Below are 23,929 nucleotides of genomic sequence, written 5' to 3'. Positions count from 1 at the left end.
GCCATTTGTTGATTCACTTGAAGAGCAAGTAACGTAATATGGGTCAAGTGATCAGTTTGATATCAATCTTTCGTGATTCACCGTCATATTTACATTATTTGTACAGTACGAATGATTTGCTTTGGTACCTGGTCAGACTTAAGCTCTCCTTAGTATGGCTGGCTCCGTTTCTCCAACAGCGCACTCACAGGCGGCAGCTGCCCCGCCCCCTCGCTCAGTCGCTTAGTGCCTGAGCTCGGATCATACCAATATCAGGGGGGATTCACGCACAGTCGTAAATTCCCACAGTGTGCACTATGTGCTTCGAATATTGTGTGTACTTTTTCTTTTATACAGTTGTCAGCCAGGCATCTAACTATGAAAAAATTACACTCCAAAAGACCCCGGGCTTCTGACAAAACAACCCGGGCTTAAGCCCAGTAAGCCACCCCCAGGCTCCGCCCCTGCTGCTGAGTTATAAGAAATACTGTTTTTGGAGAGTCAGGACTTTGCTTTTTCTGATAGTAGAGGAGACAGAGAGCACATTCCACGGGAGCTTGACCCCCACCGTTGTTGAAGGCAGACAAAATAGGGAGCCAAGGCCATAAGTCAGGCTCGCTAGGAGTTAGAAAGAATGCGAATGATTAGGTTTTTACGATTAGGTGGGGGCCACTAGAGGCTATAAGAGTTTGAGTAACCCTCCACAAGTCTGAGATTAGCTGTGTCCTTCTGCATGCATGTCTCCCCATTCGGACGGTTTGTGCTCTTAAAGTGTTGAATTCTATGGAATAAAGGATTGTTGATTGAGCATTTATTTTAACAACACCCGGGACAGGTCACCAGTCTGTCACAGGGCTAACACACAGAGACAGACAATCATTCGCACTTACATTCACACCTATGGGCAATTTAGACTAATCAATTAACCTATCCCCACAAACTGCATGTCTTTGGATGGTGGGAGGAAGCCAGAGTACCCAGAGGGAACCCACGCAAACACAGGGAGAACATGCAAACTCCACACAGAAAGATCCCGGCCTGATGGTGGAATTGAACTCAGGACCTTCTTGCTGTGTGGCAGCAGTGCTAACCACCGTGCCACCCGTGCTTTTGGGCTTAATTAGTTGTGCAATATTACAGGCATGATATAGATTAAAAACGTTGAGAGACCCAAATATTTCATACAACAGACAGTTCCAGTTAAAATCTACAACCAGGAGAATTTTATGAAAACATATATAACTGATAGTAAAGTGATGTTAAAGCCTTGCTGCTTTCTTAGATGGAGCTAGCCTCAACAAGAGATACTGATGACTGCATTACATGATTTTTTTTTCTTTTTTTTACAGACATACAAAACAAAAAGAAAAGAAAATCCATTTTACATATTTTTGCCCATATTTTCAATAAAGTAGAAAGTAAATGTCTGATTTTTATGTGAATAATAAGCACTTATCTAGCTTAAAAATCACAGGGAGTTCTCAGACATTTACAATCTGGGCCAGGCTTAAGTTGCACATTTACAGTTAACAGAGGTAAAAGATCACATTCACTCCTGTTTCTCTGGACTTGAGAATAGAAGGAAACAAACCAGTCATATTCAACAAATCAATAACTAAAATTAGGCAAAACCCTGATATATGTGATCTAGTTAGAAAAGTTCCTAAATGATTTAAAATTCAAGTTTCACCTTTTGAAAAGAATACAAAAAATATGACACCTGTTCATGTATCTCAGACTGAAACAGGAGCAGTCAGCAGAAGAGACACACTCTGATGTGCGCATGTCCAGACACGAATATTAATATATTAATATTAATAAAGATTAATAATATTATTCACTTCTACATAGAGTGCAAATAGAAATTCAGACCACACTGGTCTGCGGAACCTGAGTCTTAGAGATTTTGATATCAGAGGTTTTGGCATCTCCCATGTTTCCAATATAAAAATATGGGAAGAGTTTCTCAGTGAAAGTGTCTCTGTGGGTGCAGATGTGAGTCATGTCTTCAGGGTCATAGAAGGACACCTCCCCCCTGTCATAGTCCAGCTGGACTCTGATCCTCTGGAGACTCTTCTTCACTTGTAGAGGCTGATTACCATTGTTATATGTTCCACTGCGGTGCAGTAAACACCAGACTCCATCTTTTGGTGAAACAGACTGTTGGTTCTTGTTAACTGATTCTTTAATTACACCTAAAAACCAGCAAGGATGGTCTCCCACCTCCACCTCCCAGCTATGTTTCCCTGAGCTGAAGCCCTCAGAGCCAAAAACTTCAGGATAATTAGAGTATCTCTCTGGATTATCAGGAAGCTGCTGCTTTGTGTCTCCACATCTCACACTGGTCAGATCATCAGACAGATAGAGACGGGGGTTTGCAGTGTTTGGGTCCAGAATGACAGGACTGAAGTGGACCTTCTCCTTCATCTTCTCCCACACTCTGAAGGACAGGTTGCCCAGGTGTTTGGCCACATCTATCAGTGCTCCTGAGACCAGCTGTGGATCTGACACTGAGCTCTGGGCTCTGGCTCTGCTCTGAGTGTCTTTATAACTGCTGAGGAATGGCACGCTGTGTTTCTGCAGCTCTTCCTCAACAGCAGAGATGCTGTCTGACAGAGAGGAGATCTGCTCCTCAATCATCTTCATCTCTCTGCTGATAGTCCTCCCCTTCTGCTCCTCTTCCTCCCTCAGAGCTGCCAGTCTGGACTCCTCTTCCTCTTTCAGGAACTGCTGGAGCTTGTTGAACTCTGCTCTGATCTGCCTCTCTGTGGACAACAGCTGCTTCTTCATGTGTTCCCTCACTTCATTGTATGTTTCCTCCACTTGTTTGTATTTGTTCCTCTTGTCCTGCAGAGACTTTAAGTCAGATTTCAGCTGCTCCTTCAGGTCACTGACTGCTTCTTCTACAGGAACCACTTTGTGACTCTGGTGGAGAGAAAACTCACACACGGTGCACACAGCTCTGTGCTCGTCCACACAGAACAGTTTAGGCACTTCCTCATGTTTACTGCAAATCATTTCCAATACCTTCTTTTCTTTTAGTGTATCAGATGATCCAACTTTCTGTCTCCCAGCAAAAGAGTCAGCAAGTTCTTTGAGAGCAAAGTTTACATCTTGATGATCCTTTGAAGATTTTCTTTTACAAATGGGACAGTTTTTGTTTTTAGTTTGTTCCCAGAATTTCTGCAGGCAGCTTGAACAAAAGCTGTGGTTGCAGCTCAGAGACACAGGATCTCTGAAAGTCTCTGAACACACATGGCAGCTCAGGAAATTTTCCAAAAGTACAAGTTTTTCAGCCATTTGATCTGATTTTCAGATTTGCTTTTTTCCCCCAAAATAACAAAACTCACAATAAATACAGATCCCAGCCTTCAATGTAATGGCGTCTCTGCTCTGATCAATGTTATAACTCTTTCGTTTTCATTTACTCTGTTGTGGGTGGAGCTGATAGTAACAAACCTGCCATTTGACTCTGTCCACAATAGATGGAGCTCTTTCTGTGTTAAAGGAATACTCCACCACCTTGTCAAATTCAAGTAGTTGTGTAAAGAAATTTTGCTGCAATAACTTTCATATGCATCACTGAATTCTGGTATGATTCAAGGCTGACATTAGCTGCAATTCTACATCAAAGGATTGAAATTCATAAGTTTTGAGCTTCCTCTTAAGCCAGCAGTTGCAGAAGATAAGATAAGATAAAACTTTATTAATCCCTCGGGTGGGTTCCTCTGGGAAATTCGGTTTCCAAAAGCACAGCACCGACAGAAGTTACAGAGTTATACACACACACACACACACACACACACACACACACACACACACACACACACACACACACACACACACACATTATTAAATACAGAGACAAATATAAATAAAATATACGAAGGGGATAAATAGAATAAATAGGAATAAAAATAAAAATACAAGTGAATTGCACATTTCAAGTATTGAGGTCTAGTGCACCATTGACTATTAACAAAGGTATTGCACAGTGAGGTGAAGAGGCACTACAGCTTAGTTGTTCCCCCCTCCTTTGTCCTCCTGTTTCCCCTCCCTCTCCCCTCCAGAGAGGAGTTAAACAGTTTGATGGCGTGTGGGACAAAGGAGTTTTTAAGTCTGTTAGTTCTTGTCTTGGGGAGAAGCAACCTGTCACTGAACAGACTCTTCTGGTTGTTTATGGCCGTGTGCAGAGGATGCCCAGCATTGTCCATAATGTCCAGCAGTTTTTTTAGTGTCCTTTTCTCTGCCACTGTCACCAGTGTCCAGCTTCATGCCGACCACAGAGCTAGCCTTCCTGATCAGTTTCTCCAGCCTGGATGAGTCCTTCTTCTTGTTTGGTACTCACAGGTCCAGCTTTCTATGGATGAACATTTCCTAAAATCCTAATAAATCCCAGCAGTCACCACCTGGCTGACAATCATGGGGAAACCAGTATGACAGATATTTAATATCAAAGGGTTTAACACCATGATTGTGATTTTTTTTATTTCTGCTTTGTTCTTCAGTTTCAGATTTTCACAGCCTTAGACACACTTTTATTATGCTTATTTTTTCCCCACTTAAATCATTGCACGTTGCCAGAGAGGGAAATATGTCACTTTAAAACTCATATAATACAGGATAGTTTGTGTGAACTATATCCCACCAAACACCTCATCAACTTTTTTGTAAGATGGTAAAGATGTTGTCAAATATTTTTTTATCTCCTTCAATGTGAACAGCTGAGATGTTTCATTGTACTTGTGTCTCATCCAGTACTGCACTTAATGTCTCGTTCTCTTTGTTTAACATATTTAAAGGTCAAAGGTTACCTGCAGGCATTTGTGTTTGGCTGTGCTAACTGTGCATGTGAGTACAACAGTGTTGTTCTTCTATGTGTGTTTCTAACCTTGAAAATCATTGTAATGATATTCACATATTTCAAATGAGGAAGTGCACAGTATTACATAACTGAAACTAACAAACACAGAAGCTGTTTTGTTCTTCTTTGGATGACGGTCAACAGAAATCTTGTTTCTACTTTTTTCCTTTATTATTTTGGTTTCATTTTCTACTAAATGCTGGTATAATCAGCCTTTGTCTCTCAATTTCCTCAGCTTATTAATCGCATATAACTATTTTTCTTTGGACATCATATAACGATCAATATAATAAGGATTATAATTTTGCTTTGTCACTTTTTCTTTAATCTGTATTTTAATATTAACCCTTTAGTTCTGATTCTTTCCCTCTGCTTGTAGCTGCTGCTCTGATCTACAAAGTTTTCAGTTTTCTTACTAATTCTTAGTTGTTGTGAGTGGAATTGAAGATTGAGGAGTAATATGAGTTGTATCTGACAAGTCAATTTACACAGAACTTAGGACAAAATCTAAGAACCAAAGAATAAGCTAGTCTGTATGAATACAACTGAATAAATATATAGACTGTTAGACAGTCAAGATTATTCTGCAATGACACTTTCAAAGGAATTATTGCTGAATTGATATATACAAGTGCACAGTTTGATTTATTTTGCAAAGTTATGCAGAACATACCATAAGAAACATATTCAAATAGGGAAAATCGCTTACTTAACTTACTTAACAAGACATTAGCATTATTTATTAATCAAGTTATCAATCAGGGGTTTTTTTTTACATTTTGAAACCAATAAAACACATATTAGCTAGAGATTGTTATCAGCTGATTCTGATCTCAACACTGATAAAACTAAGCTAAGTAAATTTTTTCAGCATCCGTTTATCTTTGTCACGTCAATTTTGGACAGTTTTAATGTTCAAAAATAGTTTCATGAAGAGTTAAATGACTTAAAAACAGTTATACATTTAATAAAATAAAAAAAACAAAAGAGCAGGGAATGAATGGAAAATGAAGAAATAACCAATAATGGATAAAAGATTGTATCACCTCACATTTGGTGCATCATTTTGAATCACCTTTAAACTGAATTGGAAAAAAACAAAACAAAAAACACCTCCCAGCTGTGTTTCCCTGAGCTGAAACCCTCAGAGCCAAAAACAGTGGCATACTTTGCTATTCTATGGGTCTCTTTCATACTTATCGAAGAGGAGATGAGATGCATTTGCTGCTATTTCACTGTCTCTGCATGTCAATGCTATGCAAAATATAACTGCACAATAACTTTGGTGACAGATCAAACAGATAATTCAGTCAGTCAAGTTTGTCAGCTTAGAATAAAAAAAATAAAATAAAATAAATAATTAAAAAAAAAAACACACACACAGCTTCCATCCAGACTATTGATCAGGGCTGCACATTTAGGACTGAAATGGCACGGGGTGGTGGTCCCCATCTTTAAGAAAGGGGACCGGAGGGTGTGTTCCAACTACAGGGGGATCACACTCCTCAGCCTCCCTGGGAAAGTCTATGCCAGGGTGCTGGAAAGGAGAGTTCGTCCGTTAGTCGAACCTCGGATACAGGAGGAACAATGCGGTTTTCGTCCTGGTCGCGGAACACTGGACCAGCTCTTTATCCTCTCCAGGATACTTGAGGGTGCATGGGAGTTTGCCCAACCAGTCTACATGTGTTTTGTGGACTTGGAGAAGGCATTCGACCGTGTCCCTCGGGGTGTCCTGTGGGAGGTGTTGCGGGAATATGGGGTGTCTGGCCCATTGCTACGGGCCATTCGATCCCTATACAACCGTTGCAAGAGCTTGGTTCGCATTGCCGGCAATAAGTCGGACTCGTTCCCGGTGGGTGATGGGCTCCGCCAGGGCTGCCCTTTGTCTCCGGTTCTGTTCATAATTTTTATGGACAGGATTTCTAGGCGCAGCCAAGTGGCGGAGGGCTTTCGCTTTGGTGGCCTCAGAATCTCATCTCTGATTTTTGCAGATGATGTGGTTCTGTTGGCTTCATCGGGTGAGGGCCTCCAATTCGCAGTGGAACGGTTCGCAGCCGAGTGTGAAGCAGCGGGAATGAGGATCAGCACCTCCAAATCTGAGGCCATGGTTCTCAGCCGGAAAAGGGTGGAGTGCCCACTCCGGGTCGGGGATGAGTTCCTGCCCCAAGTGGAGGAGTTCAAGTATCTCGGGGTCTTGTTCGCGAGTGATGGGAGAAGGGAGCCGGAGATCGACAGACGGATTGGGGCTGCAGCTGCAGTAATGCGGACGCTGCACCGGTCCGTCATGGTGAAGAGGGAGCTGAGTGTAAAAGCGAAGCTCTCAATTTACCGGTCGATCTACGTCCCTACCCTCACCTATGGCCACGAGCTGTGGGTAGTGACCGAAAGAACGAGATCGCGGATACAAGCGGCAGAAATGAGCTTCCTCCGAAGGGTGGCTGGCCTCTCCCTTAGAGATAGGGTGAGAAGTTCGGCCATCCGGGAGGGGCTCAGAGTAGAGCAGCTGCTGCTCCACATCGAAAGAAGGCCAGCTGAGGTGGTTCGGGCATCTGACAAGGATGCCCCCTGGGCGCCTCCTGGGTGAGGTGTTCCAGGCATGTCCCACCGGGAGGAGGCCCCGGGGCAGACCCAGGACACGCTGGAGAGATTATATCTCTCGGCTGGCCTGGGAACGCCTTGGTATTCCCCCGGATAAGCTGGAGGAGGTGGCTGGGGAGAGGGAGGTCTGGGCCTCTTTGCTTAGGCTGCTGCCCCCGCGACCCGGCCCCGGACAAAGCGGATGAAGATGGATGGATGGCACAAATATCTCTAATGAATCCCACAAAACAAAAAAGATTTCGATTGTACAAAACTGAATACATATATATACAGCATGCAGTACAGTCAGTACTGACATGCATAATAAGCAGACAACAGAAGAAAATACATCAGTATTTGGTCGTTTCTACACAGTTGTAAATTACATTGTATTTCAAAAAATAACAGACCCAAATGCAGACCCTCGAGGCAGGGACAGGGTTTACAAAAGGTGAGCCATTTATTAGGCTGGGAGAAGGTGTTATAAATGTTACGAGTTCAAAATATTGGGGATGGACACCAGAGGAAAAACCCACAATAACAACACTGGTCCGGTCGGGTTGAGTCAAACGATGATTTAATGATCACACACACGTGGGAGATGGACACTGTATGCAGACAGTCTCAGATCTCATCTCAAAAAACACATCACCATAGTTTTGTAAAATCAGGGTATTAGAACGCCCCCTCATGCGTAGTGACAGGTGTAATACAATCAATGTTGACAATTTTATTTAACACAAAGAATAACATTGTCTCCTTCGCGAGGCCAGACGCTGACTGCCCCCTTCTCCTGGAACCGTCTGTACCCTGGTAAGACACAACATGGCAGCTACAAGGACTCTTTCATTTATTAAGACCATCAGTGTGTATTGCTCCAAATCAAGCATATAATATTAAATGAATATTGCTGGATCAGCTACTTCTACTTAAAACATATTAGAACATGACTAAGCACAAAATCACCAAGAATAACATCTTATAAGTGCTGTGTAAGCGCGTGCGGCCTCCCAAGCTCAAAGCCTTTGCCCTCCATAGATCAGCCAGACTCGCGCTGGCTGTAGCTTTTAACCTTTAATTACCTTGAGCACAACTCTAGAATAAGCAACAAACTGCAATGTGTATGGAATGATCATGGTTACATCTGCAATGGAAAATCATGTTATTATTCTGGTACCTGTAAGGAAAAAATCTAACTAAAGTTATCACCATCACTGTAATGCAAAGGATAATGTAAGGTCAAAAACTTCAATTTATGTTTAATGCAAAGCTGGTTATATACTTCTGATGAACTAATAATGCCATATTAAAATAATGAATGATAATGAGAAAAACATCCCCTCCTTATTCTACAAAGGTAACAAACAAAGGCAGGCAGATACCAAAGCAAAACTTAGCTAGATCAAAAACCTAACTAAAATGGGAGAAACTAAATGCTAAACCAAAAGGACAAAGAACATCAACTGAATATGAGAAACCTCAAGATGGGATAACCAGAATGTGGGCATCTTGAAAACCAGGAAACGTGATGTGAACACAACAGACTACCCGACAATAAATGACAGAAAACTCACACACTAAATACGCAGGAGCAAGGGAACATGAGAGAGAGCACAAGAGAGAGACATGATGGGCTGGGCAAACATGGAATACACATGACCGTCAGGGGTGACATGGAATGACACACAGGAAGGGGAGACGAGACATCTCGACAAGAAAACAAGGAAACTAAAATACTAAACTAAACAATAAAGAGAACTCAATAATCAAAAAATAGAAAACCAAAAATATTACAACACACAAAAAAACACCATAAACTCAAAAGGCCAGGTCAAATGACATGAAACAATGACAAATCCATTGTTTTCCATAACTGAATAACTTGACAGTGAGCTCTGAATAACTAAACAGACTAAAACAAAAGCAGAAAATGTTTAATTCTCCAAAGCAAATTCAATCTCCATCCATCCATTTGCTTCCACTTCTCCTTTTCAAGGGTCCCAGGGGGCGCTGGAGCCTATCCCAGCTGTCTTAGGGCGAGAGGCAGGCAAAATCTCTTTGGTCATTATAAAGGCTTATAGCCATATTTCAGTAAATATATTGTTTTGAACTGCATTAAAGATTTTGAATCTTATTTTAGTCTTATCATTATCTTATTCTATTATTTTTGTTTGATATTTATTTGTAAGCAAACTTACAAATTCAGCATCAGAACAGAATGCAAACGTTCCACTTTTGTCTCGTCAGTCCACAGAATTCCTAAAAACATGCAACAAGATGGGGTTTTTTTGGTTTTTTTACAAACGCGAGATGAGTCTATGTGTTCTTTTTGGTTAGCAGTGATTTTCACTTTGGAACCGATCAAGTATATGTATTTTTAAAATTGTTACGAATATGAAAAGTTATAAATACTTTACTAAATGTCGTAAAAAAAATGATTCGAAGAAACATGTTTTTGTAAGTTTTTGAGCTAAATGTGGAAAAATGTTGCCGTTAATTTCAGCATGTTTCACTTTACAAAAGTACCCCCTTTTTTAGCAGTATATACCACACTACATTGTTTATGTTCTATACATTTTACATTGACATTATTCTGAGTTCTTATTTTAATTAAGCAAACAAATAAACAAAACCAAAGTCAAGAAATTGAAAATGAACTTGAGAGTGGAGATTGAATTTGATTGTCACACAGTTTGCTGACATGTTGTCCAGTTTCATTCAGGTCATGAGAGTTTTTAACTGAAAAATGTAGAAAGGTAAATTCCACAAACAATCAGATTAGGATAAGATACTTGTTATAGCATATTTACACCATAACCCAAAATTTGGAAAAGATGTCCCACTTCCCGCCAAAAAAGGCCTGCATTAATGCTTTAACATCTCAGGCTCTGTTTTAAAAGTATAAAAAACTAGCTTTGAATTTAATCATGTAATGGGTTAGAAAACATTGTTTTTCTTATAATCTTTATCGTTATATTGATTTCATGTTCCTTTAGTTTAACTGACAATCTGAAGATAGAAAATAATTCTATTTTTTAATTAAAGATGTAAAATATGTACCCCTATATGGTGGTGTCTTTTCATGCCTTTACTTGACTAGATTAAATCTTTATAAAAAATAATAAATTCAGTTTAATACTATTTAGCTGCAACTTTTACTTCCAGATTAAAATATCAGCAGTGAATATTAATTTCCCCCACATAAATTCCAAGTCTTGTCATTATATACTGGCCTATATATTGGTAAATGAATTATTTTACAATAAAGATGCTTTTTTAGAATCAGTTTTGTTCAGTATCCATTTTCTCCAGTTTTGAGGATTAAAGGAAAACATTTAGGATTAAGCATTTCTATTAATTGGGGATATTCTGTATTTTAGAACAAAAATAATTAATTTCTTCGATTAAGCAAAAATCTAATTCATTCTTTTAAGAGTATTTGTGGTTTTACTAAATATAAATTAGTTACTTGAATAGAGTAAAGACCAGAAAAGCACCATACTGACATTTAAGAACAACAATCACTTAAATTTCAATGAAACCTCAGTCTGACAGATTTTGATATCAGAGATTTTGGCGTCCCCTGCCTCTCCAATATAAAAATATGGAAACAGCTTCTCAGTGAAAGTGTCCCTGTGCATGCAGATCAGAGTCATGTCTTCAGGGTCATAGAAGGACACCTCCCCCCTATCATAGTCCAGCTGGACTCTGATCCTCTGGAGACTCTTCTTCACTGTCACAGTCTGACCAACACCATTAGTGTATTTTCCACTGTCATAATTTAAACACAAGATTCCAAATTCTGGTGATGCACAAGGTTCATTCTTATCAGCTGACTCTTTAACTAAACCTACAATCCAGTCAGGATGGTCTCCCACCTCCACCTCCCAGCTGTGTTTCCCTGAGCTGAAGCCCTCAGAGCCAAAAACATCATTATACTTAATGTTTCTCTCTGGATTATCAGGAAGTTGCTGCTTTGTGTCTCCATGTCTCACACTGGTCAGATCATCAGACAGATAGAGACAGCAGTGTGCAGTGTTTGGGTCCAGAATGACAGGACTGAAGTGGACCTTCTCCTTCATCTTCTCCCACACTCTGAAGGACAGGTTGCCCAGGTGTTTGGCCACATCTATCAGTGCTCCTGAGACCAGCTGTGGATCTGACACTGAGCTCTGGGCTCTGCTCTGAGTGTCTTTATAACTGCTGAGGAATGGCACGCTGTGTTTCTGCAGCTCTTCTTCAACAGCACAGATGCTGTCTGACAGAGAGGAGATCTGCTCCTCAATCATCTTCATCTCTCTGCTGATAGTCCTCCCCTTCTGCTCCTCTTCCTCCCTCAGAGCTGCCAGTCTGGACTCCTCTTCCTCTTTCAGGAACTGCTGGAGCTTGTTGAACTCTGCTCTGATCTGCCTCTCTGTGGACAACAGCTGCTTCTTCATGTGTTCCCTCACTTCATTGTATGTTTCCTCCACTTGTTTGTATTTGTTCCTCTTGTCCTGCAGAGACTTTAAGTCAGATTTCAGCTGCTCCTTCAGGTCACTGACTGCTTCTTCTACAGGAACCACTTTGTGACTCTGGTGGAGAGAAAACTCACACACAGGACACACAACTCTGTCTTCATCCTCACAGTACCAGTAAGGGACGTCTGGATGTTTATCACACACCACCTCCTTCTCTTTTTCTGTCTCAGGTGAGCTCTCACTCTGCCTCTTAGCAAATGAATCAGCAAGTTCTTTAAGCGCAAAGTTCATGGGTGGTTCATCCTTTGAAGATTTTCTTTTACAAATGGGACAGTTTTTGTTTGTAATTTGTTCCCAGAATTTCTGCAGGCAGCTTGAACAGAAGCTGTGGCTGCAGCTCAGAGACACAGGATCTCTGAAAGTCTCTGAACACACATGGCAGCTCAGGAAATTTTCAAAAAGTGCGACTTTGTCCGCCATTTCGTAATTTTTTTTATGACTCACCGAAATACGACCTCTTTGCCTGATAATGCCACCAAATTGTGCTCTTCGGTACAGAGCTCAGGTTTTAATGTGAAGGCGTCTCCAGCGTGGTCGACAATGAGTTTAAGTTTCATTTACTCTGTTAGGGGCGGAGCTGATAGTAACGGACTTGCTATATTCCCAGTAGATGGCGCCATTTCTGTGTCACAGATGTTGAATACTCCACCAAACTTCATCTGATGCTTCAGAAAAAACATTTAGCTGAACCAACATGAATATGCGTCGTTGTTTAAATTCTGGTTTGAGTTTAGGCTGCACCGACCTACCTCTGTACACCAAGGATCGAGATTCAAATATAGCGTTATTCATGTTATTCATGGCACAGCAGTTTAAAAAAGGGCAAACAATCCTATATTAATACATTAATATTTTAATATGTTACTGTAATATATATTATAATGGCATAATCGTCCACAAAGAACAACTACTACACACGACCATTTAATTCTCTCGCTTTTCTGTCTCACATGATGCTTTGTCTCCCAGCAAAGAATTTCTTTCAATGTAAAGTTCCTTCCTGGAAAATCCTTTCAAGATTTCTTTTCACACATGGGACAGTTTTTCCCCCAGTTGCCAGAATTTTTTATATAATATTTATTATTCCAGTAAAACTCATACTAAGATTCATAATATCAGGAGACATGACTGATAAACTGGTCAAACTGAAGACAACATCCAGACAATATGTAATAATTTACAGTCCCAATCAAAAGTTTAAGACCACTTGAAAAGTGGCAAAAATCTTATTTTACATGGTTGGATCTTAACAAGGCTTCAAGTAGAGCTTCAACTTACAACAAGAAGAAATGGGAGTGAGACAAAACATTTGGGCATTTAAAAAAAAAACTGAAACAGGCAGTTTTACAGTTGATCCAAAGTTTAGGACCACATGCCTGTGTGAATTCATTGTCACCTGTTTTTCCACCTTGGGGCGGAGCCGTGGTGTCTACACGCATTGGCGACACCTGTGTGTGACATAAGACATAAGACCAGCGCTCACAATCCCTCTTTGTGAGATCATCTGCTAATCACTTCACTGTTAGTGAAGGCTGCCACAGTCAACGTGTTTACTTATTGTTGCGCTGACAGTGTTTCTCTTAAATGATATTTGGAAATTCATTATTAGTCGAAAACACTGTCCTTTGCTTTTATTAGTACTTTTGACAGAACTAGATGAGGCTGAAAACCTGTGCAATGTTCCCATCAGACTTTGGCTTTTAGGTTTATTGTGAACTCAGACCTGATGAAATGAAAAAATGTGGAAAACCTACTTTGTCACAGCACAGATACCTGTGATGAAAATAATGAATGTAAAGTGAATTTCAAATTTATTTTGATAAAATGTTTGGTTTTAGTTTTAGTACTGACAGCTTTAATATCCTGATCTTTGCTGTATGCAGCATCTTAATAAACAACAGACTCCTCATGTATTTCCCTTTAGTTTGTGTTACTAATTTCTTTCCCAGTTGTATAAATTGGATGATTTTCTATGTGCTCCCCTCATTACCTTTTTTTAAAAGTGAATTTAACATACACTAACTTCTCACTGTATTTATTGCCTGGTAATATATGATCCAATATAGACATTCTTTGCTTTTTAAAAACCAACCAAAAGTTTTAAGGCCTAAGTGCTTCCAAGCTTCTCATATGCAGTGCATGTATGGATAAAAAGCTACTTCTAAACAAAAAATAACTTAAAATACATTTTACCAAGAAACAATAAATGAAAAAATTCTAAATGTTAACAAACTGATGGTGAATTTACCCCTAAAACAATCTGTAAGGGAAGTGTTAGCTTTGCTTTACCTGGTGGATATAAACACAGAGAAATGATGTCCACACAAATTCAGATGAGTTTTTGCTAATTAAATATAATATAAGTAAGAAATGAGAGTTAGTAAATCAGCCTTGAGATTGTTTAGGTGGTCAGACTGCTTTATATGCGTGCACAAGCTTGTTCTTGTTCCACAGCAGTAAAGCACCATTCTTCATCCGTCTTTCTCCAGTGTTGTCACCACTTGCTTCTTATATTTGAAATATCCTTTTCAATCGACTCGCTACATATCTCTTTGTTTGATTTACAGTGTTTGTGTTTTTATGGTCTGGAGCTCCATTCAGCAAAGTTGAGAGTACTCAAATTAGCTTCCCTGAAGGAAAACTGACACCACATCTTAACAGCCCAGGGTGCAATTTGATTCATTAACAATTTAAAAACTGTAACACTCCCTATGAAGAGCCTTTAATACTGATAGATATCTAATACTATTGTGGTTGCTTTATCAAAATATAACCCGTCCTGTTTGAACAATCACCACATAAATTATGCTATAAATCAAGTGTTTAAACCATGAAGTCACTGATTCATTAAATGAATATTCATGTACAAATGCAAGAGAAATAAGGCAGGGTAAGTCGTCCACAAAAATTGGTGTTTGTAAAATAAAGTATTTTACTTGAAATACACAAGTACATAAAAGAGAATTTACACAGCAAAATGTTCACGAAAACATAACAAAATATGCATAAATAATATAGAAAAAGGACAAGAAGAGGTGGGGTCATTTCAAAAGTGCCTTCAGATTCCTCAGTTAAGCCAGCTTCACCAGTCTCTCACTGGCCTCCCACAGCTTTTTGGCCACACCTGCATCTTTTGCAAAAGGACGGAGCACTGCAGGTCGGCAGTCGACGAAGTACCCCCCGCTGTGTTTGGCAGCTTCATCTGACACGGCACAGTAGATGACAGTCTGAGCTCCAATCTCACACGGCACAAAAAACATCCACATGATCACCTGCATCAGCATCCGGAACAGGAAAGAGTAGTGGCATGTCCAGCTGCTTTGCACAAAACCTGGAGTAACATAAAAATCCAAGATATGAGGATAATTATTAACTTTTTAGGTCTTTAAATAGTTGAATGACACAAGTTTGTATTTTTGCCTCTGTACATCGCTACAATGGATCAAACAGTCAAGATGCGGTGGAAGAGTTTGGTACTGTTAATTTCAGCTGTCATGCTTGGTACCATTTTTTCCCTCATCCAGGTAATTAAATAAAACAAAAAATCATAATCTCCTATACTGCCATTCTCTCTAATTGGTTTCGTGAGGAAAGGTGGATCTGACTGAAAAACCATGGATTATGCTCATGTCAAACGTGATTCATTAATAACACGGCAGACCCAAACGGTTATCCCAAAGGAAACCCTGCTTTATTGCCTTCTCTGACTCTAAAGACACCATAATTTAAAAAAAATCAACTGCATGTTTCATTCAGTAAGTTGTGAAACTTGCACTTGAAACCTCAACAGATTGTTCAAGTCATAGATCAAGAAAGGTGAAAAGTTTTTTCTCAAAGACTAAGCACTTCTTTTTGCAACCAGGAGTCGCCCCCTGCTGGCTATGAGAAACAATGCAGATTTAACCACATCCAACATTGGTCTCACTTTTCAAAACCAGAAGAGACTTCCCAAATATTGTATAAAAAGGAAGGGGAGAGGGTGGGGTTTTTTTTTACAGTAAAACTGCAAGCTCTGTTAGGAAAATGTACCTCTTGAAGGATAAAGATGGAAGGGTAAAACAAAATCTCTTTATAATTTTTAACCATTCTACCTCAAGGCAAATTATAGAAAGAAGACATAATAAAAACTGATTAAAGAGAACTGTTGATAAAAGGTTTTTACCAGGGTGCACAGCATATGAAGTCACTCCTTTCCCGTCAGTGATGCGAGCCAGTTCCTGACTGAAGTAGATATTCGCCAGCTTGCTGCGGCAGTAGGTGAAGAAGGGAAGCAAGTTGTAATTGAGGTCCTGGAAGTCCAATTTCTGGTATTTGTAAGTGGAGCATGTGAGGGTCACCACCCGGCTGGGGGCACACTCCTTCAGGCGAGGAAGAAGCAGGTTGGCTAGAAGGAAGTGCCCCAAGTGGTTGACGCCAAAACACATACTGAAGCCATCATCCGTCCAGTCAAGGATGCTGGGCATGCCTGCACAAAGAGAAAGAAAGAGATCAAAAAACAATGAGATGGTGAGGCAGGAAACAGGTGACTATAAAATCCTGCTTTTTTTTTTTTTGGTTCCATACAGTGTAGCTACAACACAGATGTTTACGACAATGTGTGCTGGGAAGCATCTGTAGTTTTAAAGTAAAACTATCAGTCTACAGTCTCAATAAGCTTCTGCTGTCACTGCAAACTTTTCTATGCAGGATTCTGCACATCAGCAGCTTGCTTGTTTTGGATCCGACATGGAAAAACAAACCTAAATAGTGTAAGCTAATCAACTCCAATCAAATGTGATTTATTAAAAGGAAATAGTTCCTATTCTATATATTGCTTTTGATATTGTTTCATAGATCAAGAGACCTAAATGTGGTTGACACACTCACCTGCATTATTGATCAGGATATCAAGCCTCTTCTCTTTCTGGAGAAAGTTCTTACAGAATTCCCTCACTGAGCGCAGGTTGGCCAGATCCAGCTCCATGTGAAGGACGTTCAGACTGTGACTCTTTAACTTGATCTCTCTGACGGCCGTCTCGGCCTTGTCCGGGTCTCTGCAAGCGATGACGACACGGGCGCCTCTCAGTGCCAAGGCAACAGCGGTCTCCTTACCTATACCTGAATTACCACCTAGGAAAAATGATAAGCACTAATATATAAATGTCCTATGTGAAATCTATTACTGTAACCCTGCTTGGAATAATCTAAGTTTTATTGTAATATTATTTAGTATTTTGACTTCTATTAAAAACTTAAACCCCACTAACACTGCATCAACAACAAAGCTTACTAAAGGTGTGTGCTGCCCCACACATTTACCTGTTATAAGAACTGTTTTACCATCAAGTCTTTTCAGGTCGGTGAAATATCTCCTCTTTTTCATCCATTTCAGAATGAAGAAAAAAACTAAAGATGCGAGAATTGTGTAGAAAACATACATTTCCCAGCGAGCAGTCTCACCGACACTGACGTCTTTAATACAACCAGCTGATGATGCTGCTAGCTGGTTAGCTTGTTAGCTAGATGACTGAGCGCAAAGTCGCATTTCCCCCTGTTATTCCGACATTTGGGTTCGTTGTCGCGGTAAACGTAGGAGACAGTAGATGAAGCAGGGCGAATTTCAGACACAAATATAGCTTAATTCAATACAACAATTCAATGCTGCCCATTTCGAGTCATTTGCAGGAAGATGCGAGGTGTGCGCATGCGCGAACCGCTCGCCCTAAAATCTCGCGAGTGTATGCGTGGATAAACCCATATGTTAGTGGAGTGAACCAAACGAGTTAACGGTTAAAGTTGTAACTTTAAATAGCTGAAAATGAAATTAAATACGTGACAGTGCGAGTTTTGGAAAGAATATATACATTTTGTTGGTTTCCTGTAGGAAAAATAAATAAAAACGTCAGACCTTAGCGTCTGTTAATCAGTACCTCGTGATTTAGAACTGTTACTAAAGTCGAATACTTAATTTTGTTTGCTACCTCAAATGACCTTTGGCAGACTTTCAGCCAAAGATGGTGTAACACAGGCAGGAGCGTGAACGTTATTTTGTTGTCCAAGCTAAAGATGAGGGGAAACTTTAAGATATTTTGTCTCAGTGGGCTTCTTATTGTTTTCTCATATAACACAGCTGGTAAGTCATTTTCAAAGTTTTTCATTAGACAGATAATCAGAAATTATGCGCACCCTGTAATGGAATGCGGCTGTGCTGTTGTAATATAAAGTCGATATATATTTTGAGGTATGAAGTGCAAATATTTTTTGTTACTATTCATTAGGTCAAACGTGCAGGGGACGCTGTGGAGATGTACTGGAGAAGTGCTCCTGCCATGATACCTGTATGTCTTTGATGAGCTGCTGTGCAGACTACAATCAGTCCTGTTTCCAGGTGATCCCTTATTCCAGCTCCATGCTGGGCGGAAAAGCGCTCAGGATCCTCGGACTGGACCTTCATCCCCATGGGCAGCTTCTCTGCAGGTGTGTTTTTGTAGTATAAGAGTGTAATTTTAAGGTCAGAGATATTTTACTAGGATTTAGATGGCATTGTGGGTAATTAGCCAGATCTCAGCAAACTGATGGGAAATGTGGGGCGGAAAGTGCTTTACCTGTGCTGAAAGGTGGTCTAAGATGTTAACATAGCTTACTAAACTGTGAAGGTGAAAGGTTTGGCGTTTATGTTTATACACTAAGCATGAACGGAAGCTAAGGTTTGTAGTCAGATTTCACTAGTCTCTCTATATTTGTGTTTTCCATCTGAATCACACAGTTCTTGTTACTAATAAATTGTGTTCTTTTTTTTCAGGTTTAAAGGTGAAATTTTACGTGATGGATTTATTGATGCTGAGGGCCGTGCATACTGTATTTCTCCTCTATTGTATGAGACAGGTTGGATACCATTTGATGTCTCAACAGATGGTATTAAGTTTGACAGATCTGCACAGTATTTCTCAGGTAAGCTGCTGAAATATAAAGCTGTTTATTAGGGGTGCAACGATACCCAAAATTCACGGTTCGGTTTGGTACTTTGGTGTCACGATTCGATATTTTTTCGATACAAAAAAATGTTCATGCCTTTTTAATTTGTCATTTATTAAAATTATATATATATATTTTAACTCAAAAGTACAGTTTTTAAATTTAATGTTGCTGAAACAAAAGTAATTAAAAAAATAAATATATCTCAGGGCTCTCAAAATTTCAAAATCCCTGGTAGCCCTTCGGGCAGGGACTCTTCAGTTTTTGGTAGCCCAAAATAAATGTAAGTAGCCCGAATAAAAAAGAGAGCAATTTTTTGATTGATGTTTTGTTTCCTTTACAATATTATATATTAAAGTATAATATTGTAAAGGAAACAAAACATTAATCAAAAAATGTTGAAAAACAAATTACAACATTGTACAAAAATTACAATCATCAACTCAAATACTTGGTTCTAATTGAACAGAAATTTCTATGAACTTGTAAGAACTGTGTAGGACATGAATCAGTCTGTGTCAGATCCTGAATTTGAAATTTCCACTGAAGTCACGGGTAAGAGACAAGTGGAACCAAGATCTAGGCCATTTGCTTTTTGAAGTTTGCAAAGACTGCTAAATTTTGCCAGTGGTAGTTCACTCTTTGCAACATAGTACGCTGTTCTAAACAGATTTTTCAGGTTTATTTTTAGTATGTTATTTGCAATTGGTGTTTGTTCTGGGAAAGATATTGCAGACTGAGCAATAATGCATTTCTTGCATTTCTCATGGGTTCTAATGGGGGCCTTTCTTAAAATGACTGGTCCCAGTAACAAAGGCGCTTGTCGACTCAGAAATCGAGAGAAAACCAACAACACACCCGGCAGAACATTATGTTATTTACACGGGTGCACATAAGTGGTCCGCATGTGCGCATTCGCTGTCAAAATAAAAGACGCGCACCAGATAAGAAGTTGCAACGCGCGTTTGCGTCCATATAAAAAGCACTGTTTTTGTCCGCCGCTAGAGTGGGATTTTCACGGCACATTCTGCACCACATCTCTGTGCGTTCATCATTTGTTTGAAGCCAGCTCACCTCCTGCAACCACTTTTCCGAGAATACGTGCTTCTTTTGTGGTTCGGACTCCTTCTGACATTTGTTTGGAGGTGGAGGAACACCAAAGTAATTGCTTAAAGGAGCTTGCTTCTTCGACATCTTTAAGAGTTCTAAACTTAAAGAGTCTGTCCTCCTCCAGAAAATCTTATGTATGCAAACACGCGTTGCAACTTCATATCTTGTGCGCGTTTTTTTTTTTTAAATTTTGACACCGAATGCGCACCTGCGGACCACTTATGTGCAGCCCCGGTTATATAGCTCATCATATCGCAGCCACAGAAATTATTTTGTCCATGAAACCATAAAGCTGCACTTTCTTTTTGCCTTATAGTCTGATTTGTCATAACTTTTCCGTTTTGTGGTAAGCTTTTCTTTGGCTGTCACTTCTTCACCCTGACCTGTCTTATTTGGCTCAGCAGAACTAAAATATATATCCTGCTGCTTTTACACACACACACACACACACACACACACACACACACACACACACACACACACACACACACACACACACACACACACACACACACACACACACACACACACACACACACACACACAACGCTCAGCGATTCTCTGCGCGATCAACCTCTCACATGTTTAAGCTTGCTGCGGAAGATTTCACTTGTCATGTTTGCATAGTAAGCTAACGATTGATAAGACGATGTCAGAGGAATTGGTGCGCAAATTATCATCACTCACCAATCAGTACTGTCGCTCTCTATACACAGTTAGCGCGATTGCAAAGTGAAAGCAAAAAACAAGCGCAAATTCAAACGCGATTTCAATATGTCACATATTGACAATGGCTCGCCGATGCCAATGACATAATTACCCAGCTACATTTCCGAAAGAATGCAAAATCATTGGCATATATTTTTCCTTCCTACAATAGCCCAAAGGGCAGGGCAGAGATAGATTTTGGTAGCCCGACTGGAAAAATCGCTAGCTCCGGGATGTCGGGCTAGCGATTTTGCAAGCCCTGTATCTGATTCAGGAATCACTCATCTTTGGAAAAGAGAGTTTATTACAGAGAAATGGCTCTTTCCAAAATAAAAGCTATACAATACGCTTGTCCTGGGCTATATTCTCAGCAGCATAATGTAGTGGGTCAGGGCTGTTCGGGGTTCTGTTTGTACAGTTATGTTTTCTTTATGTTGCCATAGTGACGGGTGACCCCTCTCGCTGCGACGGTGTGTCCTTCCGGGGTCAGAGGGCGCCCTGTGTGTTGTTGTTGTTGTTGTTGCTGCTGTGCGGTTGCCGCGCTGAACAGTTAGCTAGCGGCAGTGTTCTTCTGTAGATGTCAATAAACAGCTGTGCTCACTGGCTAGCTCACGGGAAGCAAGACCAACCTTGTTTGAGAATCATGTGCTAACGGCTGTCTAGGGTAAAGTTTGTAGCATGCATGCTTGTTGTTTTTGTCTGCTTCCACTTCTCCTAGCACTAGGATGATGTCGGCGTAAATGTGCAGTCATATTCGTTGTGTTCCCACTAGTGCTGTCAGCGTTAATGTCATTGAAATGAAGTTAACGCCACAACACGGCAAATCTCCGTTAATGAGCTATCCCTGATCGCCCAGTGTGTGGGGCTAGACGGCCAACACGTTAACGAGCTAACTGCGCTAACACACTAGTTCCCACCCATGTAATTGAGCATTGCGTGGCACATCCAACATACTGTTTTACTTTAGTCCATGACACGCTTACCTTCAGGGTCATGTATCTGATTCAGGAATCACTCATCTTTGGAAAAGAGAGTTTATTACAGAGAAATGGCTCTTTCCAAAATAAAAGCAATACTATACGCTTGTCCTGGGCTATATTGTCAGCAGCATAACATAGAGGGTCAGGGCTGTTCGAGGTTCTGTTTGTACAGTTATGTTTTGTTTATGTTGCCATAGTGATGGGTGACCCCTGCGACGGTGTGTCCTTCCGGGGTCAGAGGGCGCCCTGTGTGTTGTTGTTGTTGCCGTGCTGAGCAGTTAGCTAGCGGCAGTGTTCTTCTGCAGATGTCAATAAACGGCTGTGCTCCCTGGCTAGCTCACGGGAAGCAAGACTGCCTTCAAAAAGGGACTCATAATGATTGTTTTTCATGCTTTGATTTGCCACAACATGGCAAATCATGTGCTAACGGCTGTCTAAATGACTCGGGTAAAGTTTGTAGCATGCATGCTTGTTGTTTTTGTCTGCTTCCACTTGTCTTTGCACTAGGATGATGTTGGCGTAAATGTGCAGTCATATTTGTTGTGTTCCCACTAGTGCTGTCAGCGTTGTGTCGTTGAAATGATGTTAACGCCACAACATGGCAAATCTCCGTTAATGAGCTATCCCTGATCGCCCAGTGTGTGGGGCTAGACAGCCAACACGTTAACGAGCTAACTGTGCTAACGCACTAGTTCCCACCCATGTAATTGAGCATTGCGTGGCACATCCAACATACTGTTTTACTTTAGTCCATGACACGCTTACCTTCAGGGTCATGTATCTGATTGAGGAATCACTCATCTTTGGAAAAGAGAGTTTATTACAGAGAAATGGCTCTTTCCAAAATAAAAGCAATACTATATGCTTCTCCTGGGCTATATTGTCAGCAGCATAATGTAGCGGGTCAGGGCTGTTCGGGGTTCTGTTTGTACAGTTATGTTTTCTTTATGTTGCCATAGTGAAGGGTGACCCCTCTCGCTGCGACAGTTTGTCCTTCCGGGGTCAGAGGGCGCCCTGTGTGTTGTTGTTGTTGTTGCTGCTGCTGTGCGGTTGCCACACTGAACAGTTAGCTAGCGGCAGTGTTCATCTGTAGATGTCAATAAACGGCTGTGCTCCCTGGCTAGCTCACAGGAAGCAAGACCAAACGACACCTCCGTCTCCTCCTTGTTTGAGAATCATGTGCTAACGGCTGTCTAAATGACTCGGGTAAAGTTTGTAGCATGCATGCTTGTTGTTTTTGTCTGCTTCCACTTCTCCTAGCACTAGGATGATGTCAGCGTAAATGTGCAGTCATATTCGTTGTGTTCCCACTAGTGCTGTCAGCGTTAATGTCATTGAAATGAAGTTAACGCCACAACACGGCAAATCTCCGTTAATGAGCTATCCCTGATCGCCCAGTGTGTGGGGCTAGACGGCCAACACGTTAACGAGCTAACTGCGCTAACACACTAGTTCCCACCCATGTAATTGAGCATTGCGTGGCACATCCAACATACTGTTTTACTTTAGTCCATGACACGCTTACCTTCAGGGTCATGTATCTGATTCAGGAATCACTCATCTTTGGAAAAGAGAGTTTATTACAGAGAAATGGCTCTTTCCAAAATAAAAGCAATACTATACGCTTGTCCTGGGCTATATTCTCAGCAGCATAATGTAGAGGGTCAGGGCTGTTCGAGGTTCTGTTTGTACAGTTATGTTTTGTTTATGTTGCCATAGTGATGGGTGACCCCTGCGACGGTGTGTCCTTCCGGGGTCAGAGGGCGCCCTGTGTGTTGTTGTTGTTGCTGTGCGGTTGCCGCGCTGAACAGTTAGCTAGAGGCAGTGTTCTTCTGCAGATGTCAATAAACGGCTGTGCTCCCTGGCTAGCTCACGGGAAGCAAGACTGCCTTCAAAAAGGGACTCATAATGATTGTTTTTCATGCTTTGATTTGGCATGATTTGCCACAACATGGCAAATCATGTGCTAACGGCTGTCTAAATGACTCGGGTAAAGTTTGTAGCATGCATGCTTGTTGTTTTTGTCTGCTTCCACTTCTCCTAGCACTAGGATGATGTCAGCGTAAATGTGCAGTCATATTCGTTGTGTTCCCACTAGTGCTGTCAGCGTTAATGTCATTGAAATGAAGTTAACGCCACAACACGGCAAATCTCCGTTAATGAGCTATCCCTGATCGCCCAGTGTGTGGGGCTAGACGGCCAACACGTTAACGAGCTAACTGCGCTAACACACTAGT

The 23,929-nt window shown here is 40.8% G+C and overlaps 4 protein-coding genes across 5 annotated transcripts in view; 1 reads left to right on the top strand and 3 right to left on the bottom strand.

The window, feature by feature from the left end:
- Positions 1 to 1,179: 1,179 nt before the first annotated feature.
- Positions 1,180 to 3,309, bottom strand: LOC145432464 (nuclear factor 7, brain-like). The gene has a single exon (XM_080309425.1). The coding sequence runs from the start codon at positions 3,277 to 3,279 to the stop codon at positions 1,846 to 1,848; it is 1,434 nt and encodes a 477-aa protein (XP_080165551.1). The 5' UTR covers positions 3,280 to 3,309; the 3' UTR covers positions 1,180 to 1,845.
- Positions 3,310 to 7,960: 4,651 nt separating this feature from the next.
- On the bottom strand, positions 7,961 to 12,480 carry LOC145432462 (E3 ubiquitin-protein ligase TRIM35-like). Its single transcript, XM_080309423.1, has one exon. It carries the CDS (start codon positions 12,358 to 12,360, stop codon positions 10,942 to 10,944), a length of 1,419 nt encoding a protein of 472 aa, XP_080165549.1. The 5' UTR covers positions 12,361 to 12,480; the 3' UTR covers positions 7,961 to 10,941.
- A 2,368-nt stretch (positions 12,481 to 14,848) lies between these two features.
- Positions 14,849 to 17,663, bottom strand: LOC113032962 (retinol dehydrogenase 14). Its single transcript, XM_026186147.2, has 4 exons — positions 17,239 to 17,663; positions 16,807 to 17,049; positions 16,103 to 16,405; positions 14,849 to 15,271 (listed from the first exon to the last, which is right to left on the bottom strand). The coding sequence occupies exons 1-4, from the start codon at positions 17,357 to 17,359 to the stop codon at positions 15,012 to 15,014; spliced, it is 927 nt and encodes a 308-aa protein (XP_026041932.1). The 5' UTR covers positions 17,360 to 17,663; the 3' UTR covers positions 14,849 to 15,011.
- Positions 17,660 to 23,929, top strand: part of susd2 (sushi domain containing 2) — a 33,076-nt gene continuing 26,806 nt past the window's right edge. For both annotated transcript variants that reach the window (XM_026186143.2, XM_026186142.2), the window contains exons 1-3: positions 17,660 to 18,052; positions 18,198 to 18,396; positions 18,722 to 18,870. In XM_026186143.2, coding sequence (XP_026041928.2) covers positions 17,986 to 18,052; positions 18,198 to 18,396; positions 18,722 to 18,870 — 415 coding nt within the window. In that variant the 5' untranslated portion in view covers positions 17,660 to 17,985. The remainder of the gene's footprint in view (positions 18,053 to 18,197; positions 18,397 to 18,721; positions 18,871 to 23,929) is intronic.

The sequence above is a fragment of the Astatotilapia calliptera genome, chromosome 12, assembly GCF_964374335.1.
Source record: "Astatotilapia calliptera chromosome 12, fAstCal68.1, whole genome shotgun sequence".
NCBI classification, from domain to species: Eukaryota; Metazoa; Chordata; class Actinopteri; order Cichliformes; family Cichlidae; genus Astatotilapia; species Astatotilapia calliptera.
The sequence above is the reverse complement of the archived record's forward strand: the minus strand, read 5'-3'. Positions and strand labels throughout refer to the sequence as shown.

Bases quoted from the DNA above. Each gene is read 5' to 3' on its own strand.
- LOC145432464 (XM_080309425.1), bottom strand. From the start codon at position 3,279: ATGGCTGAAAAACTTGTACTTTTGGAAAATTTCCTGAGCTGCCATGTG.
- LOC113032962 (XM_026186147.2), bottom strand. From the start codon at position 17,359: ATGTATGTTTTCTACACAATTCTCGCATCTTTAGTTTTTTTCTTCATT. The intron at 17,050-17,238 runs GTAAATGTGTGG...CATTTTTCCTAG, and splicing joins TAAAACAGTTCTTATAACAG to GTGGTAATTCAGGTATAGGT. The intron at 16,406-16,806 runs GTGAGTGTGTCA...CTCTTTGTGCAG, and splicing joins TATCCTGATCAATAATGCAG to GCATGCCCAGCATCCTTGAC.
- LOC145432462 (XM_080309423.1), bottom strand. From the start codon at position 12,360: ATGGCGGACAAAGTCGCACTTTTTGAAAATTTCCTGAGCTGCCATGTG.